Source organism: Nyctereutes procyonoides, unplaced genomic scaffold (genome assembly GCF_905146905.1).
Source record: "Nyctereutes procyonoides isolate TBG_1078 unplaced genomic scaffold, NYPRO_anot_genome, whole genome shotgun sequence".
Classification (NCBI taxonomy): domain Eukaryota; kingdom Metazoa; phylum Chordata; class Mammalia; order Carnivora; family Canidae; genus Nyctereutes; species Nyctereutes procyonoides.
This window is the reverse complement of record NW_026575134.1, coordinates 32298299-32318283: the sequence shown is the minus strand read 5'-3', so window position 1 is coordinate 32318283 and position 19985 is coordinate 32298299. Positions and strand designations below refer to the sequence as shown.

The 19985-nt window shown below is 49.9% G+C and overlaps 1 protein-coding gene across 12 annotated transcripts in view; it reads right to left on the bottom strand.

Annotated features, from left to right (window-relative positions):
* Nucleotides 1-19985, bottom strand: part of SLC1A2 (solute carrier family 1 member 2) — a 151437-nt gene that overhangs the window by 91103 nt on the left and 40349 nt on the right. Inside the window, exons 1-2 of one of the 12 annotated variants that reach the window (XM_055300790.1) lie at nt 8177-8194; nt 2436-2540 (exon numbers count right to left, since the gene is read on the bottom strand). The exons of 3 other annotated variants lie outside the window; for them this stretch is intronic. In XM_055300790.1, coding sequence (XP_055156765.1) covers nt 2436-2540; nt 8177-8184 — 113 coding nt within the window. In that variant the 5' untranslated portion in view covers nt 8185-8194. Of the gene's footprint in view, nt 1-2435; nt 2597-3331; nt 3405-3442; nt 3690-8176; nt 8245-19985 lie in introns of those variants that run through there. 8 more of the 12 variants (XM_055300788.1, XM_055300789.1, XM_055300794.1 and 5 more) reach the window with 8 other exon arrangements.

Here is a 19985-nt window from a genome sequence, read left to right as displayed (position 1 = left end):
AGAGCCAGGCGCACGAACTGGGGGGTGTCGTAGGAGCCCGGGTGGTGGAATGGGGGGGGCAGTATGAGGCCTGAACTAACGGATGGGTCATACAGATGAAAATAAAGATTAAAAGCCAAGGCCAAGGGAGCCCAGGTGACTCCATTGGTTGAGGATCCGACTCCTGATCTCAGCTCAGGTCATGATCTCAGGGTCAGACTCTGCGCTGAACGTGGAGCCTGCTTAGGATCCTCTCTCTCCCTCTGCCCCTCCTCCCACTCACACATGTTCCCTCTCTCTCTCTCTCTCTAAAAATAAAATAAAAGCCAAGGCCACATGAAAAGGGAAAATCAGGAAGGAATCAAAAGCGCAAAGGGAATCAAAGGCCCCAAGCCCCCAGGAACAAGAAATAAAAGGGAAAGATGAACAAAGCAGCAATTTTCCACGAATCCTTAGAAACGGGGGTCGCTTATGTGGCCTGGGGAGCACATCCTTGTCTGGCAAATGCCCAGGGCCAGGAAATTAAGTACTCAGGTGGCTCTTTCTGGTGCAGCCTGTGGCGCGGCCCTCCTCGTGTCAGCTCCTCTTCCTCCCTTCCCCTCGTGGGAAAATAAGGAGGGGGACAGCCCTTCTGTCCTAGATTTCCAGTGCCCTTTGCTCCAGACAGCTACCCAGGGACCCCGGATGCCCCTGTCTCTCCATAGCAAGGAAAGTTTCTAATGTGCTTACTCCTCCTAGGACATCTGCATTTTAAAATTTTTTTTAATTTATTTACGATAGTCATACAGAGAGAGAGAGAGGCAGAGACACAGGCAGAGGGAGAAGCAGGCTCCATGCACCGGGAGCCTGACGTGGGATTCGATCCCGGGACTCCAGGATCGCGCCCTGGGCCAAAGGCAGGCGCCAAACCGCTGCGCCACCCAGGGATCCCGGACATCTGCATTTTTAAAGGAGGCCTGCCCCACATGCTTAGATTTCCAGCACATTCATCCACAATTTCCCATCTGCTGCCCGCCTGGGAGGGGATGTAGCACACAGTCCTTGGGCCCAGGGGGCTCACAAGTTAGCTGCTGAAAAGGCCAGTCCCGTCTGTTTTGCAGGTGTCTTTTCCAGCAGGGGGCAGAAGTCCTAAATAGTGGGAGATGCACAGACTTGCAATGGTCACACATGGGTTCTAGAGGCAGAGGGACCTGGGTTCAAATCCCAGCTCCGCCACTTACCAGCTAAGAAACCTGGGGTGAGTTTCCTAATGTTTGAGCCTCAGTTTCTGTCATCTGGGAGATGAATCCCTGAATGGGAGCCAGTGACCGGCTCGGCACAGCACCTGGCACAAGGTATAGACGCAAAAACTATCTGCCAAGATGTTCCAGGAAATACTAGAGGCTCACTACTGGCTTTTAGGAAATGCCCAATGATTCAGATGATAAGAGGACACCTTCTAGAGACTGACTCATGAGCTCTTCTTGTTCTAGTTCCTTATTTGTAGAGGAAACCACCAAGAGACTCTCTTCTTCCACTTGCTCTTATCTTGCAGGATGTGGGGGGTGGAAGTTAGCATGACATTTCTTGAGCATGCAATGCGTCCAGCCTGGTGTTAGGCACATCACAGACTGCACCTCTTTTAACCTCATAGCCCAAAAGGTACAACCGTTCACCCCAGATGAAGAGCGAAAGCAAAGAGAGAATGAAAGTCACCCACGGTCCAATAGCGAATGCACAGCTGGCTCTCCAACAAATCACCTCAGCTGCGTCTCAGCTCCTGACCCAAGCCAGGCCTCAACCCCAGGCGCCTGGAGATCCTTCCAAAAATGCACACCAAGATAAGACGTTATCCTAGCTTTTTGACTTAGGGCTCTAAAAAGCTTGGCTGAAGCAGCAAACCTTTTGGTGATTTATTCCAATACTCTTAACTGCCCTGTCAAGCCTGATTGGGAAGATGCCTGGCTGGGGCTGGAGTCTCTCTCTCTGGTCTGGATCCAGACCTCGGGTGAGTGACCTCCTGCCAGGCATTAGAGGCCCCCTCAACTCATGGCCTGGAAACTACAATGGAAAGAGCCTCAAGGTTCCATTCTTTTGACCACTCTAAATCTTGAACCAACCACCTCTCTGGGAAACCATGCTAAAGCCTGCCAACATTCCTATCTCCTTTCAGAGATTTATTCTTACAGAGTAAGAAATGCATCCACCCACGACCCTATGTAATGGAATCAGCTGATCCAGTCTTCATTTGAAAAATTAATCATAATAATATACCAATGATCACTAACACTTACTCTGAATCAGGTACTATCTTTCAGTAACCCACTGAAATAGATGTTATCATTAGTTCCACTCTATAGATGGGAAAACTGAGGTTTGGAAGGTAGAGTAGGTCAGTGAAAGTCAGGCAACCAGTTAGTGGCAAAGATAGAATCCAAACCAGAAACACTCTCCTCAGGAGGCCAGTCTCTACTCACTGCGTAATGCTTTCTCCGGGGAAGCTGGCCCAACTTCGCACTCCTTGTCCACCCACCTCAGTGACCAGCACATCTCCACTCTCGTACATGGCACATCGGTTTCTGCTGGGATGTGGAGTCTGTCTGAAGAACGTTCCAGACCAGCACATTTTCCTACCAGTGTGGACATGTGTGCCAGCCATTCCACCCCCGCTCAGCCCCGGCCACGGGGTTAGTAAGCTAAAAACAGCCTGGTTTTCAAGCAACAGCGAGTGACCTCATGAGATACAAGATTCGGGTTGAGGACTTTGTGGGTACATTTAAAAACCAAGGCAGAAACTTTATAAAAAGTGTACAATTTTAGGGGATCCCTGGGTGGCGCAGCGGTTTGGCGCCTGCCTTTGGCCCAGGGCGCCATCCTGGAGACCTGGGATCGAGTCCCACGTCAGGCTCCCGGTGCATGGAGCCTGCTTCTTCCTCTGCCTATGTCTCTGTGCCTCTCTCTCTCTCTCTCTCTCTCTCTGTGACTATCATAAATTAAAAAATAAATAAAAAATAAAAATAATAATAAAATAAAAAGTGTACAATTTTAGAAAAATCGTGCGTTGCATTGAGATGCAAATAAATAAATAAATAAACCAAGGAATGAATGAATGAATGAATGAATGGACCCAAAAGGTCCTCTGTGGCTGTTTATCACGGTACAATGACAGATGGTTTTTATTTCCTTATGGAGTCTCTCCTTTATGTTCCATCTCTCTACAACAAACACGAATTAACCTTTACCCAAAGAAACCAAAAAAGTTAGAAAAATCAGCTGATGGAGCCCCCCTCCCCCAAAAAGGTCTACATGACTCAGAATAAAGACAAAGAACTACTTCATCTGGAGGTAACGTCATTGGCACATGTTCCCTCACCTTGCAGCTCACACATTGTGCCCTGGTTATGAATTTACAGCTCCGTCTAACACGACTCGGGTTTCAAGCCTGCCTCTGATGCTGAGAATGTCGGCGTGGGGAGTGAATTACCTTAACCCATCCATGGCGCCTTTCCAGTCGGAGCGCGGCCTTCTGCAGTGGGAAGGTTTAATTACCCAAAGCTCTGTGACGCAGTCAGCCTATTTTTGGTCAGCAGGCGGGACAGGTTAGCTCTTTATCCAGTCCTGCCTTGGCCGAGCCTCAGAGGTCACAGAGAGAAGGCATTTTCATCCTGTCCTGGTGCCAAGCCTGTCTTTCTAGAAGCCACTCCAGTACTGGCTCCCGAGGAACCAGCCGGGCTCCAGCTCATTTCCCCCAAAAGACTGGTACAGTCGCTCCTCCAAGGATCGCCGCCCCCCCACCACCACCCCCACCGAGCTAGGGCTGGGAAATGTCTCAGCATGTACAGGACTGGGCAGAGGAAATGAGCTGCCCTCGCTTTGTAATGCACTTTAATGGACACATTTCACTACACGGATTAGGTGAGATGGCAGGGGGTGAGCTAACGCGGGGGATAAACCACACTGCAGGAGAAAGAAATGGGAATTCGGGGCAGGGGGCTGGAAGGGAGGGAGAAATCTGGAGAAGGAAGGGAGGGAGGAGTCTGAGTTGGGAGCAGGAGGTCCCATCAGTACACAGGGGAGTCCATGGAATAAAATGATAGCCAATGAAGACTCTCCCAGCTGGGAGGAGTGGCCGAGGGATTTTCAACAATACTAACAACAGTAATAATAATAATGTTGATAGTAATGACAGCTCACACTTACAAAGCACTTACTACAGGTATCTTTCCAAGCGCTGTCCTGCAGACCCTCAATGATCCTGTCCAGTACCTACAACTCTTATTCCCATTCGATAGAGGAAGAAACTGAGGCACCATGAGTGGTCTATCCAGAGTGACACAGTGAGTGTCAGAGCTGGGCTTTGAGAATCTCAGCCCGACTGCACAAACTTTGTTCTTGACCATTTGACCACGCTCCTTCCCTAGGACCAGCAGCAAGGCCCAGGGTTCCATCATACTCCACTTGCTGCTTTGTCCAGCTGTGGGAGCCCCCCCTGCTCCTTCGCTGCTGCTCGGACCCAAGGATGGGCCACCTCTGCAGCGTCTGCAGCCCTGGGGCCGGGGACCTTGGGGCAGGGGGTGGACCAAGATGCTCCCCCAGGGAAAAGCAGCCTGAGCTGAAGGAGATGTTGTAGAGAGCACAAAGGCAGAGGCGGCCTCAGCTTGGAAAGTGCCTTGGACAACTGCAGGAATCCCTGGGAAGGGGGAGAGATGCTCTGCAGCCCTCTGAATGTGAGATGGGGTTTCAAGCTGGTTTCACTTAAGTCACAAAGGGCGACAGGAACCTAAGCTAAGCTGGAGGATTCGTGACATTTCCAGACTGACACTTGAATTTAGTAAGTATTTGATTTCCTTGGTTCTAAGATATGCTTTTATTTTTAACATCTTAAAATTTCTGCAATTGGGATGCATGGTGTTTCTCTTTTCACTTTAAAAACTATTATTAAATCATTTAGGCAGCTCACCACCAAGGATGATTGAGAATAGAGGAAAAAGCAGCTAAGAACCTTCTGGTGGGAGCAGATGGAGCTGCACTGGCTTTGTTTTCTTGTCTCCTTACTACTGAGGCTTCCACTCCTCCAGCCATTTGTACAAATGCACAGAAGCAATGCCCCACCTCTACCTCACTAACATTTCCTGCTTGTCCTGATCTTAGCTCAAACATTGCTTCCTCAGAGAAGCCTCCCTGACCCAAAAAGACCAAGTCTAATTCCCCTAATCCATCTGTGTGATGGATTAATGTCCACCATCCCTCACCATACGGCACCCCTAAAGAGGGTAGGATTTGGCCTTTTTTTCCCCTCCTTCACCATTAAAAATCACCAAGTAGGAGCACAATAAGAATTTCAATAGTTTTGTGCCCCATGAGTAATTTGAATCTTGAACATAAAGCTAGAAGGGACGCCTGGGTGGCTCAGCCAGTCAAGCGTCTGCCTTTAGCTCAGGTTGTGATTCCAGGGTCCTGGGATCGAGCCCCCTGTCAGGCTCTCCGCTAGGTGGGGACTCTGCTTCTTCTTCTCCGTCGGCTGTTCGCTTACTGTGCACTCTTGCACACACACTCTCTCTTTCTAATAAATAAAAGTCTTTGAAAAAATAAAGCTAGTAGAAAAATGACTGATTCTCATCTCAGATGATCAAAAGTTCCTTTCAACAGTCCTTGGTAAATACCACCGCCAACAAGGGTGGGCATGAGTGGCTCTATTTATTTGGATTTAGTAATCCTGGAAATAGGTAACAAAAATTTTAATCTTTATATTCACAGAACTGGGAACCCCATTTTGGGAATATGGTACGTGGAATAAGCTCCAAGAAAAATAAATTCAATTCAGACGGAGATGGTCATTTGCAGCACTACTATAAACACAGAGAGTGGAAACGACCCAGTTCAATCATTGCAAAAGTTTAAGCAAATGATGCCACAGCAGTGATAAAGTAGAACAGAAATATTAAGACATAATTTCTTTTTTTAAAAAAATTTATTTATTTGATAAAGCGAGAGAGAGAGAGAGAGAGAGCACAAGCAGGGGGAGGGGCAGAGGGAGAAGCAGGCTCCCCGCTGAGCAGGGAGTCCCACGTGGAACTCATCCCAGGACCCTGGGATCATGGCCTGAGCCAAACGCAGATACCTAATCTGCTGAGCCACTCAAGTGCCCCATAAAAGACGTAATTTCTCAACCCATATTCCCATATGGTAACCGAGTGCATGTCCATGAAGCTGGGCATAAGGCAGGTCCCACACACAGCCCACACAACGTAAGATGGACATAAGAAGGGAGTTTAGGACAAGAATTCAGAGCAAAATAACTCAAGTTCCTTTTTCTTTAGCAAAGGAGGGGTTGGTAGCCTCAAAAGCAGATCTAAGGGAAAAGGTATGGAGCATGATCTCAAATACATATGGTCATATGTTATGACCACGAGGTGAGGCGTTTTAATAATAGTATCTTCTGGCTCATGGATGACAGGGGATTTTTTCTTCTTAGCTATGCCCTTTAAACAATTTAGCAATTCTCTGCAATGAGCATATAGAACTTTTATAATCAATAGCCTTAAAAGAAAAAAAAACTATAAACTAACTGTGAGGAATTAGTTTTAAATAGTGAGGAGAAATGGGCCAAAAGGTACACAGTTATTTATATCATTGTAAAAAAGGAAAACCATGGGGTTTCTCCCAGCCTTGTATCAGCCATAGTGCCAAACACAGGCAGAGAGCCCTCCCTCAAAATTCAACTCTCCCACACTTTATCTATTCTTTCTGATTTCCTGAATTCTTGCTATCAGCAGCCTCTACTTCATTTGATCTACTACTATTCTTAATCAACTTTTTGGGCTTCTGAAAACAGAAGTCAACATTTAAAAGGATAGAGTATTTGAATATTGTCCCAATTCTGATCATTCTGTTCCCAAAACCTAGTGAACATTCAGTAGACTAAAAATGATCATCAGCTTTTTTTTTTTTCCAATTCTGGAGGATAAAAAGGAGTAATATGAAAGGGAAAAATAGCCAGAGAAGCTGGTGGTCTTTGTAATATCCACACTCTGTGATGCAAAAAGGAGGGTCACAGGATCACATGTTGAACCAAATCCCTTATGTATTTAGCAATATCAGAAAATATCTTCGCACCATGCAAACCAAGCCTGCTGGCCTTCCCACCACACCAAGTCCAGATGACACTGCAATATTGCTTGTGCTCTGTTTTTGAATATTTGGACCCAAGAGCCTTTGCATCAGGGTTAACTGGTTGATGATACAATCTTTTTTAAAAAATAAATTTATTTATTCATGAGAGACACACAGAAAGGCAGAACATAGGCAGAGGGAGAAGCAGACTCCCCATAGGCAGCCTAATGTGGGATTCGATCTCAGGACCCCGGGATCACACCCTGAGCCAAAGGCAGACACTCAACCACTGAGCCATCCAGGTGCCCCAGTTGACAATATAATCTTAATGAAGTCATTCACATTATTGTGTATGTACAGATGGAAATAGAGCTTTGCACAACGGATAAATCCCACAAGAGCTGGGATTCATGGCTTTTTACCTAGACCAGGTTCTTCAGCAGTATTTCTGAAGACAGGAACATTAGAACCTCTAGAAAGAGTGGGGCTGAATGTAGAGGACGGACGTACTCATCAAGGATGAGGTCTCCTACTTCTAGGCGCTGGAGTTCTTCAAGATGCAATCACAGATGATGATTTTGGTAAAAGGCACAACTTTTCTAACACGTAACTAACCGTCTCATCAATGTGTTATTTAAACAAGCCTTTAAAGGGGAGGAAATGCTACCGAGAAGATAGAAACATGATGCATTCATTCACGGACTCATTCAATACACACTCATCAAGAAGCCTACCCTGGGCCTGGTTCATCGCTGGGCACTGGGGCGCAGGGACCCGCGCATTTTATTCACCACCATCCTGAGTCATTTCAGAGCCTTTTTTTTTTCCTGATAAATCGATTACTCTTCCCAATTTGTACTCCTCTTTTCTCTGAAACTACATTTCTAGAGAGAAGCTGGCTCACCCGAGGAAGCTCACGTTACTTTAGCCTCTGGGAAAACCAAGCATCCTTGCCAAATATCATACCAAAGGAGGCACTAATGTGCGTTTTATAATAACCTGTGGTTCCACCTTTCCACTTCTCCTTTTTATTCCAGGAATATGGTGATTCCCTCCTTCTCATCGCCCTTCACCCCCGACCCCCACCCTTCCCAAGATTTCTGACCTGACCATCCTCTCCTCTCCAAGAACGCACTGGCCACCTAGCGCTGCAACCAGCTCTGTCTTCCATCCCGGTCCCCCCTGCACCCCAGAGGAAAATCTGTCAGGTGTTTTAAAGTTTACCTAGCCTGGGGTCTGATGTCAAAGAAGTAACAAACTGTCCTACTGACTGTTGTCATTTGGCTGGAGCACTCAAGGTCACTAAGGGTTTGTTTGAACATTGTGCAATTATGAGAGGCAAAGACCTCATCAGGATCATTTTAGCTCTTTGATGTCCTTTTCCTCTCCTTAAGCAAGAATTACAGCTGTTCAATGTCCACAACAGCCAAACTGTGGAAGGAGCCTCGGTGTCCATCGAAAGATGATGGATAAAGCAGCTGTGGTCTATGCATACAATGGAATATTCCTCAGCCATTAGAAACGACAAATACCCACCATTTGCTTCGACGTGGATGGAACTGGAGGGTATTATGCTGAGTGAAGTAAGTCAGCCGGAGAAGGACAGACATTATATGGTCTCATTCATTTGGGGAATATAAAAAATAGTGAAAGGGAATAAAGGGGAAAGGAGAAAAAATGAGTGGGAAATATCAGGAAGGGAGACAGAACATGAAGACTCCTAACTCTGGGAAATGAACTAGAGGGGGGTGGAAGGGGAGGTGGGTGGGGGGTGGGGGTGACTGGGTGATGGGCACGGAGGGGGGCACCGGATGGGATGAGCACTGGGTGTTACTCTATGTCAGCAAATTGAACACCAATAAAAAATAAATTTATTTTTTTTAAAAAAAGAATTACAGCTGTTTCCTCCCTAGGTTTTGTCATCCACATGGCTCTCCCAGCAGATCACCCACAGGGCCCTGAGCCAGTCGCTCACCTACCAGATGATCCTCTCCCAGTCCTTATCTCTTCGCCTCTGTCTTCCAGCTTTGCAGCCACCCGTGGTCATTAACCACTCCCTCGGCAGCCTTGCTCCTAGATGTTTTTTTTTTTTTTTTTTTTTTTGCTCCTAGATGTTTAAGCCTCATCAAAGTACTGTGTCTTTAACTCCTAATTGCCAATGTAAAAGGAAGAAACCCGTTCCTTTTAAGGTCCGGAGATGTTCTGACCTTCTAATCCTTTCTCTATGCTTAAATTCTCAACGTTCTACAGCTTCATTTATTCCTGGGCTTGGTTGAGGGACCTCAGTTTTGTATTTTCGTTAAATGTAAAATGAAAGGCCTGCTTGTTGTTTTGCGATAGATTTGAACACCAGTCCCCAAGGTCACCTTCAATGGCATCCGTGGGTAAGAGTACCCCTTCTTGGAATGTGTCCTTTAGGACACTAATCCCCCCAAATGTTCCTGGATTTAAAGGTTAAGGGGCCAAGTAAGAGTGGAAAGACCTGCTCACACTTGAAGACTCAGAGTATATTTGTGAATAAAGGCTTTGAGAAGTTCAGTAGGAAAGAAACACGTTCAACCAAACCACACCCAAGGTTACTGGAATGCAGAACATATCTTACTTTTTGTGTGTTTTATTTTTCTTCTACAAAAACTATAGACATGCTATAGATTTGCTGATCCAAGGAACATAATCTGGGAAGCAATAACCTGCCATATAAGTACTGAGAGGGGCCTGAACCAATGCTACACAGTTGGACTTATTTTTGTGGCATGGAGAAATAACTAAAGACTTTCACTCAAAAGGTCTAGTGGGACGCAAGCAGCCTTGAATTAGTAATCTGACCGCAGTGGAGTAGAGAAGATGGAGCCTCATTTCTCAACTGGGATAGAAGGCAGTGGGGAAGGGGCCAGGGGGCCATCTGGACCATCAACTACCCCAGACGCTAGACATCCAGGTGTTTTGCAGGTAACCAGATATAGAGCCCCCCACAACAGGGTCTTTGCAGGGGTCCTGCATCCTGAAGTCTTGACCCACTAGACACACCCTTCACTACATCTGTGCCTCTTTCACAAGCTGTCTCTGGCCCTCCTCTGGGCCATTTCAACCCCAGTCTGAAATTTTCACAAGCACTGGTGCACCTGGAAAAGGACTGTTACTTTGTCTGGGTAAGTAGGCAGCAGGCAGGGGACACCTTTTGAAGCTCCACTTGAGACTTCAATTCCATTTCCACCACTCAACTCTGATTACTTAACAACTCTGAGCCTCAAATACGTCATTCATAAAGAGGGATAATAATAGCAATAATATAATAATAATAATAATATCTCATTGGATTGTTGTGAAAATTATATCAGTCGACATACATATAACAGCATGCAACACATGGTAACTATTATAATTTATTACCATCATTATTGATTCATCTCACAAATATTTCTCTTTTTTTCTTTTTTTAATTTTTTTAAGTAGGCTCCATACCCCGCATGGAATGGAGCCCAATGTGGGGCTTGAACTCATGACCATGAGATCAAGAGTCAAGAGTCAGCCACCCAACCAACTGAGCCACCCAGGTACCCCTTCCCACACATATTTCTTAGGCAAAAAAGTCATTGACTTTATGAGCTTTTAATGTCCTCTGAACAGCTCTGGTATTGAGAGGTGCCAGTAGAATCCATGGCACATCCACAGCAAGATCTCGGCTCTCCTTGGTAGCTTGACCACCATGTTGAAATCCTTCTAGCTGCCACAACCACATCCTGTCTTGGTGGCATCCAGCACTGTGGTGTACTAATACCAGCTAACCTGCATGGAGGCCTCACTATGTGCTGGGCCCATTCAAAGGGCTTGTTTAAAAATCCTTCAACAACTCTGTAGGGTAGGCACTACTCTGACTCCCATCTCTAGACCAGGAGAAGGCACCGAGAGGCTGGGTAACCTGCCCGAGCTCACACAGTAACCCAACGGCAGAGCTGGGATTCAAACTCTCAATTCAAACCCTGAGCCCGTGCGCTTGACCACTGGACCACCCTGCCTCTCCCCGGAGCAGTTTACTACCCCCGCAGAGCCTGTATGCCAGGTGGAGGCGGAGGTGGGGGGGGTGAGGCACAGAGGGGACAACTGCCTGTGGGGTGTCACGAAGAGCAAACAACCAGCTAACCAATTAGTCAGGCGCAGCCGGCGCAGCACTCACATTCCCCCACAGAATGTTCTGACGTTGCTGCAGACCCAGGGATGGCTGAGGGGGAGGCAGGCAGCAGGCTGCTCCCTGGCAGGGAGGAAGGGGTCCAGCTGGAGCCTGGGACACAGCTAATGAGAGCAAAGCTGCTACAGAGGCCTCTTTTGCTGGGTTGCCAAGAGGCAACTGGCACAACAGGGGCTCATCCGAGAGTCTCAGCTATTTGGGATCCAGAAGCAGAGGGTGCTTTAAGATCCCTGCAAGTGGTGGAACCCCAGGATGCCAGTGCCCACAAGGACATCTCGGACAGACCTGGCTCCGACTCCACGGGACCAACACAAGAAGGAGCACTCAGGGCCCTCCAGGACAGGGCTTTAGGCTAAGGGCTGAGGGCAACACTCTGCATGGGGGGATTAACCCCACCTCACAGAGGAGGCATCAGAGGGAGAGCAGGACACCCCAGGGCACGGGCCAGCTGCAGATGGGTGCCCCAGCCTCGGCCCCTGTACTCATGAGGTGATTTGCACAAGAGGAGCACCCACACCTCTGGTTCCCGACTCCTCCCGCGAAGCCGATGCAGAGCTGCACGCGCGCCCTCCTGGGTGCTGATGCTCCTCCTGCCGAGAGAAACTGGGGGACCAAGCCGGGGGACCAACCAGGGGGGGCCCGGGGCTCAGACACCCGGAACCCGGGGCCCTGCGCTTGTTCCCCTCGCTGCTTCTCTGTCTACACGGGCTGGGTTGAAAAGCAGCTCTCCTAACTCTGGGAAATGAACTGGGGGGGGGGGGGAAGGGGAGGTGGGCGGGGGGTTGGGGTGACTGGGTGATGGGCACTGAGGGGGGCACTTGGTGGGATGAGCACTGGGTGATATGATATATGTTGGCAAATTGAACTCCAATAAAACAAAAAAAGAAACAAAGAAAAGAAACAAAAGCACCTCTTTGGCACAAAGTCTGCTCCCTCCAACAGCAAGAACACCGTATGTGGCCCCGACACAAAGGGGGAGGACACAAGCCCCCCGCTGTTCTGGAGCCGGTGGCCAGGAGGCTGGCAAGCAGCAACCCTCAGCAGTTTCTTTCAATCGCCCCGCCGGGGGGTGATGGGGGGGTGTTAAGCAGCTGAAAGTTCCCTTTGTGTTGCTCCCACAGACATTTCTGGAAGGGGTCAGTCGGGGGTGAGTCATCGTGCACCCAAGGAGACTCGCACTGAGGAGCCAGCTCAGATACTGTGCTTCAAAATAAATCTGTGCTCACCATCTTCTTACTAGTCTCCTGCAAGCGTGCTAAGGACTTTCGGCCAATGGGGAGAAAAGTTCTTTGACCCCGTAATGGTTCCGCTCCTTCTAAAAACCTGGTAAAAAGTAACTATAGCCAAGCCCTTCGTTTCTTTTCAAAACGTTACAGGGAAACGCCAGGTACTAAACAATCCAGCGAGGCAATCACTTTGCTCGGATGGTCTGCTGGCATTTGAGTACACTAACCGTACACATTATTCTGTGCCTCAGTTTCTCCATATGCAAAACGGAGATAATCACGGTGTAAGCCTACTCGTAGGTTAGCATGTACAGACCCCTATGTCCCAGGGGTGCCTGGAGCAGAGCCTGCACACAATACAATAGCTATCCTGCAAATTCTATCTATTTTATAATATTTACGGTAATGACCGTCATTTGTGCTTACCGGGTGCCAGGGGCAGGCCTGAGAGCCTGTAGGCATAGCACGGTTTAGTCCTCTAGACAATCCCATAAGGTGGGCATTATACCCACTTCACGGGTGGGAAAATGAGAAAATGGAGTCAGAGAGGTCCCCACCCGGTTGATGGCACAGCAGGGTTGAGATCAGATCCATCTGGGCAACTTCATTGTCTGGCTAATGCCAGGCTGTGGGGCTGGCAAGAGAGAGCCTGCTGGTCCCCACGTAACCAGAAACGGGGGCAGAGAGGTTAGGTAACAAAAGCACGTCCAGCTTCTTTGCACGACACTCCGCTGCGAAAATCACAAGGGACGGGACAAGAAATGAAACCAAGGGAGTAGACTAGAAATACCTGGCCTTCTGTCTCTTGACCAAGATAATAGAGTAAAGGCATTTCTGGTCCCTCTGAGGGGGAGCTGCATCTGTGCCATTTGGGCACCTCCTCTAAGGGCCCCCAAAGCCCTTGGTATTGCTCCTTACACACGATCGAGCACACGGCCAGCTGGTTCAGCTACAGTCCCGCAGTCTGCTCTGAGTGGGGAAGACCCTGCAGTCAGCATTTCCCAGCAGCTGGAACAGCATTCCCAAGTCACTACGGCCAGCAAAGACTTATTTAGGGGTGGCTCAGTGGTTGAGCACCTGCCTTGGACTCAGGTCATGATCCCAGGCTGTGGGATCGAATCCCACATTGGGCTCCCTGCCTGGAACCTGCTTCTCCCTCTGACTGTGTCTCTGCCTCTCTCTGTGTGCCTCTCAGGAATAAATAAATAAAAATCTTAAAAAAAAAAAAAAAAGACTGTATTTAACTTCCACACGTGGAGCTCACTCATCTGGAAAACTCCTCCTCATCCTTCAAACCTTGGTTAAGGGCACCTGGGTGGCTCATGTGGTTGAGCTTCCAACTCTTGATTTCAGCCCATGATCTCAGGGTGGTGAGATCAAGCCCTGCATCGGGCTCCACACCCAGCAGGGAGTCTGCTTGTTCCTCCCCCTCTCTTCCTCCCCACACTCATATCCCCGCACACTCTCTCTCTCTCTCAAATAAATAAATAAAATCTAAAAAAGAAAAAAGAAAAAAGAAAGAAAACCTTGCTTAGCTATCTCTGACTCTGCACAGCCTTCCCTGACCATCTTCTCCCCTCAACAGAACAGATGCTTCCCTCTCCCGAACTATTTCTGTTTTCTTTACCTATTTCAAAGTGTTGCAACACAAGGTTCTCCACTAGGCCCAGAGCAACTCCATCCAGGCACCTACACTGCCTGCAGGCAATTCTCTGGGAATTAGCACTGTGTAAACGATCCACATCAGTGGTTCTCCAGAGGGGCAGTTTTGCTCCCCAGGGGGACACTTGGCAATATCTAAGGGTATTTTTGGTTGTCACAACTAGAGGTGGGAAATGCTCTCGGCATCTCATGGGCACAGGCCACAGTGCAGCTAAATATCCCACAGTGCACGGGGACAGCCCCTCCAAAGAACGATCGGCCCAAGATGTCAACGGGGCAAGGGTCAGGCCGCTGGTCCAGCTGGCAACTCCGAGTTAAAGGTCACCCACGCTGCTGACTGGAGTTCACTGACTTCATACACACGGCTCAGGACCTGTGGGGAGTTGTATCTCGGCCCCCAAATATCTGCGGCACCTCTGCAGGAAGATGACCCTTCCCTCATCCCTAAAGACATGCTTTGCCCTGCAGCTACCTGTGGCCAAGGGCCTGACAGCTCACCACAGACCCTGGGGGCCCACCCACCTGTCTCCCCTTCATGGGGCAGGGCCCTCCGGCCACCAGCACCCTCCCCCAGGAGCTAGCAGGCCACTCCGCCCCCACACAGGCCAGGAGTGCTGGGGAATTAACCCCCCCCCCCGGAAGCAGCCTGAGCCAGAGATGGGCAGGCCTGCATACACCAGCCCCCCCCCCCCGCCCCTTCAGGGGACAGCTCCGCCGCCTGTCCCATCCTGGTGATTTCCCCGGGGCACTGAACAGGAGCTGCCCACACCCGTAGCAGACTTCATAACCCTCCTTCTCTTGGCGGCCTCCCACCTCCCTACTGACCTCCCCGTATTTCCTGCACCTCCCAAACAGTAGATCCAGAATCTTCCTCTAGGAACCCAAGCCAATGCAGATTAGGAGTAACACATGATCCCTCCCAGAAAGCAGCATCGAGAACCTTCACATTAGTCCTGTCCTTGTCGTCTTTTCCCATCTCTGCCTCAAGAGAGGCGTGACCGGGGTGGGGGCTGCGCCTCCCGTCTCGCCCCACACGGAGGATCCACGGAGGACACCTGCCACTGGCATCCTGCAACCATATGTGACAGAAGCAAGAAACAAACATTGCGGTTGTCCGCCCCAAGGTGTGGGGCTTGTGGTTACAGAAGCGTAACCTGGTGAAAGCTGGCTGGTGCAGGGCTTATCGCTCCTGGGGGACCCTTCTGACAGACCCCCCCATAGGAGACCCGGGCTGCCTACCTTCCAAATGATACTTGTCTGAGGGCAAAACGGTACAGCATAGCCTTGTCTCCTTGAACCCAGAGATGAACATTTGCTTTCTTCTCTTTCTCTGTAACTCACAGTGCGTGTCCAGAGCCGGAACTGGTGGTGCCTAGAGACTGGGAGACTGGAACCAGTCAGGCCCGGTAGCTATGTGGGGAAAGAGTCTGAAGATGAGGATCCTGGCCTGGAGACGGATGATAGCTCTCATCACCCTGTGCCTGGGCGACCCGGGGGAAATCGCCCCCCCCCCCATCTGGAGCCGCCCCGTTTGCAATGCAAGATCCCACCCTGAGACCCGGGCACTCCGTCTCTGCGGATCCATGAGGACCAAGACCAACTTCATTTTCTCCATCTTCTACTTGATCCATCAGCCTGGAGAACAAGCTAGATCCAGACCCAAACTCTCAAGGGAAGGACTGTCTCATCCACTTTACAAACCGCTCCTTTCTTTCCTCCCTTGCATTCCCCCTTCCCTCCGTCCTTGACATTTACTGAGTATGCACCGCGTGCTACATCTCAGGCCTGTCGCAGCAGGTCCCATGCCCGGGTCACTCACAGCGGCCACGCGGCTATTTTTGCCGTGTCTGAACACCATCTCCGCTATCCGTCAGTTAACAGCGTTTAACACTGACCGATCCTTTGCCCTTAAATGCACGTACATCCTGAGAGGAGTTTTTACGTTACTTCCCTGGATGGAAAACCAGTAGCACTGATGACTAGAAAGAGGCATGTGTAAACGCACAAAACAATGAACATTTTTACTGACTTCGAGCTAGGTGCTACTTGCTGTGGGGCTTCTGCTGCCCACCTTCTGTTTAAAAAGGAAAGCTGAGGGGCTCCCGGATGCCTCAGTGGGTTAAGCACCCAACTCTTGAGATCTCAGCTCAGGGTCTTGAGCTGAGGGTCACGGATTCAAGCCCCACACTGGGCTCGGAGCCTATGCAAAAAAAAAAAAAAAAAAAAAAAGTGGGGACGCCTGGGTGGCTCAGTGGTTGGGCACCTGCCTTTGGCCCAGGACATGATCCTGGGGTCCCGGGATCAAGTCTCACGTCGGGCTCCCTGCATGGAGCCTGCTTTTCCCTCTGCCTGTGTCTCTGCCTCTCTCTCTCTCTCTCTCTCTCTCTCTGTGCCTCTCATGAATAAATAAATAAAATATTTTTAAAAAAATGTAAAAGGGAGTTGAAAGGTTTCAGGGTGGCAGTGAAACACAGCAGCACATTTTAACCTTGTCATAATGAGAAAGATCGAAGAATCCAGAAAGGAAATGACCATCTGGCCATATGATGTGACATCACTGAATTTGTCAGCGGTATACCCCCAATCGTCTCCTGGGGCCCCTGAGATCATCTTCCATGTCATCAGGACACCCACCTCACACCTGGCATGAGGCCCTATCACCTACCTGCATCCTGACCACAGTGTGGCTTAGTCACGAGGAACGCAGAGCTTCCGGCCGGTCAGACGCGGGTTTGAGTCCCACTGAGTCGCCGGGCCACGCCGGCAAAGTCACTGAAGCTCTCACTATGGACACTTCCCAAGCGGGTCCTGTTTCCTTGCCTCCCACCATGTCTTCTGGCCTGTTTCGGGCTCCGCTCCCCACCCGGATATGGCACCAACGTGGCCACAGGTCACATTCGCTCTGTTCCTTCCGACCTGGGCGAGCACCTGCTGGAGCACCTGCCGGGGCACCTGCCAAAACACAGCCAGGCCCTCGGGACCACCATCGTGTTACCTGTAGGTCGGGCTCACTGCCTCACCGGCCCTCCCAGGCCACATCGGTGCCCTGCAGCCAGCTGCAGTCTGGCTCCGGGCAGCAAAGCATAGCTGCCTGATCCCCTGAGAAGCTGAATTTGAACCTGTAGCCTTGGTTTCCTTGGTGCCGCCTAATTGGAGAACATGCCGGTGATGCCTGGACATCCCTGCAACGGAAGGCTCTGTCTTCCTTCTCTGAGGGAGAGCACACTCAAGGGTCCTGTTTGGGACCGTGTCCCAAAACCCCAGGGCTTTGCTGCAAACGCATCACTCAAGGTCTGGGAGAGACATACTGGTGGGGCAAGGACGCCCGCGGTATCACTGCTGCAGTCCTGATGCTTCGTCGGACAGGCAGCAGCACAACCGGCTCCATTAACGTGCTCAACTTCTCACTAATGAGAGGGCACTTAAGCAACCATCACCCCGGAGACACAAATTCAGAGTCTCAGGCCCCATTTTGTGAGATCGGTGCCCTTGGTATCCCCATCACACAGCTGAAGAAGCTAGAGGATTTCAGTAACGTGCCTGAGTTCATCTAGCAGCCTGGACGCTGCCCAGGATGCCTTCCTGCCTTAGGGGACGGCCAGAGAGTCAGGCCTGTGGCATCCAGAGGCACCGGGACCCACCGAGGCAGGGCCTAATCCATGTCGCGGGCCCAGAGAGGGCTTCCTCTGGGGGCTGGCACGGAGCCTGCGAGAACATGAAGGGCCTCCAGGCACAGAATGAGGGAAAGGGCTTCCCGGGACCAGGGAACAAAATGCTGGCCACCTCCGGCCTCGTCCCTCCTCCAGCTGTCCTTCTGCACTCTTTTCTCCTTGAATACCTTCTTTCAGGCCTCGGGGCCCATGGCCAAGTGCTGCCACTTCCATCTCAGGGGTGAGCCCCTTCTTGAGTTGGGCAGACCCAGCAGGAACGCCCGTCACGAGGACCTGCCCGAGGCGGTGCCACGCAACAAATCGCAGGGACAGAGAGTGAGGACGGGAAGTGGCTGGTCCAGGGCAGGCTTGAAGCCAGGCTGCGGGGGAGGGGAAGAAGCCCAAAACCAGAGACAGAGAAGCAAGAAGCAAAGGCTAGAGGTGCAAGGTGAAACTAAGTGGAAAAGAAGTGAAAACATCAGACCCTGAGTCCATCAGAAATCGATAGAGGACTTCAGGCTGAGCTGTATCAAGGTAGAGGGCTGCGGGTGACCCCATCTGCTAGGCAGGGGGCTGTGGGCCCAAAGGGGCAGAGCTCCAAGTCAGGGAACCAACACTAAGAAGTTGCATCCCTGAAGCATGAGAACCACGAGCCAAAGGAACAGAAATCAGATCATGGGATTAATAGCAGCTGAAGTTTGCTGAGCTTTCGCTCTAAGCCAGGCACTTCGCTAAGTGCTTTAGATAGATCATCTTATTCAACCCCCGCAGAACCCTCTGAGACCCCATGTGGCCAAGACCACAGTGAGTAGCACGTGGGTGCCAAAGCCAGGTTGGGTTTGAACCAGACTGCTCCACATCCTCACTCTGTGATCTCGGGCAAGTTACTTCGACTTTCTGTTTCTCAGTTTCCTCATCTGTAAAATGGGATCATGTGGATATTATGTCACACAATTGTGATGAGGATCAAATAAAACAACAGAGGTAACATACATTTACAGCGGTGACTCACAGACCGTAAAGCTCTGGTCAAATTAACAGTGATAATCACTACTAACATTAGACCTTAGAGAGATAATAATAATAATAATAATAATAATAATGCACAGGGATCGAAGTGAATCTTTAAGTGATGGGGAGGGGAATCAAGCGCAGCCAGTCGTCCTAGAGAAGCTGGGTCTGCAACCACCCTGCCTCACATCCTCATGTCAGTTCAGAGGAACAAAGTAAAGAGAGGGAGGCAAGGTGAGAGGCCCAGGGGAATGCAGAACAGAAGGGACAGAAAAGCAGAGGACAGAAAGGGGGCCTCGGATGCAACAAGTGCACAGCCAGGAGGCCCTGAAGACTGAACTTGGAGGCCCTGGCGGCCAAGATCCAACCCTCCGGTGGAAACAGGTGTCCTAGATGGGACACGAGGACCATGTCCCAAAATCCCAGGGCTTTGCTACAAACGCGTCCCTCTGGTCAGAGCCGTGCCTGAATGCGCAGGCCTGAGAAGTGACATCAGGATGTCACCCGACTCCGACTTCATTGTGGGGGAGCTGGGGGGTGAAGATGTAGCAGTGGTACCAGCCGAGATATGCTCAGGGATCACTATATACAAGGCACTGCTCTATGTGCTTTATGCTTGAACTCACTTAATCTTCACCCGCACCCTATGAAGTCAGTTCTGTAGCATTTCCCATTTTGCAGGTGAACACATTAAGGCACAGAGAGGTCAAGTCACATTCACAAGGTCACACAGCAAGCAGGTAAGTCACAGAGCCAGGAAGGAAACTCGGGTCCTCTGGCTCCAGAGACTATATTCTTAACCTCCAGGATCCGTAATTCCCAGCCAGGCTAGTCTCAGAAATAAGTTGATAATTCACTGGGCCTTGGAGTGTCCATTTTTGTCACTGGATCCCCAGCCTGCATAACAAAGTCTATGTAGAAGAGTCAACTAAAAAGCTAGGAATGGAGAAGTTGTCAGGTAATCCCAAATTGAGAGGCATTCTACAAAACAACGAGTCGATCCTCTCTGAAAGTGTCAAGGTTGTGAAAGACAAGGAAAGACCTAAGAAGCTGTCGCCGCGGGAGGAGACCAGACAACTAAGTGCAATGTGGGATCCTGGATTGGATCCCAGAACAGGAGAGAGGACCTTAGTGGGAAAACTGGGGAAATCCAAACAAGCTCTAAGTCAACTGTATCGG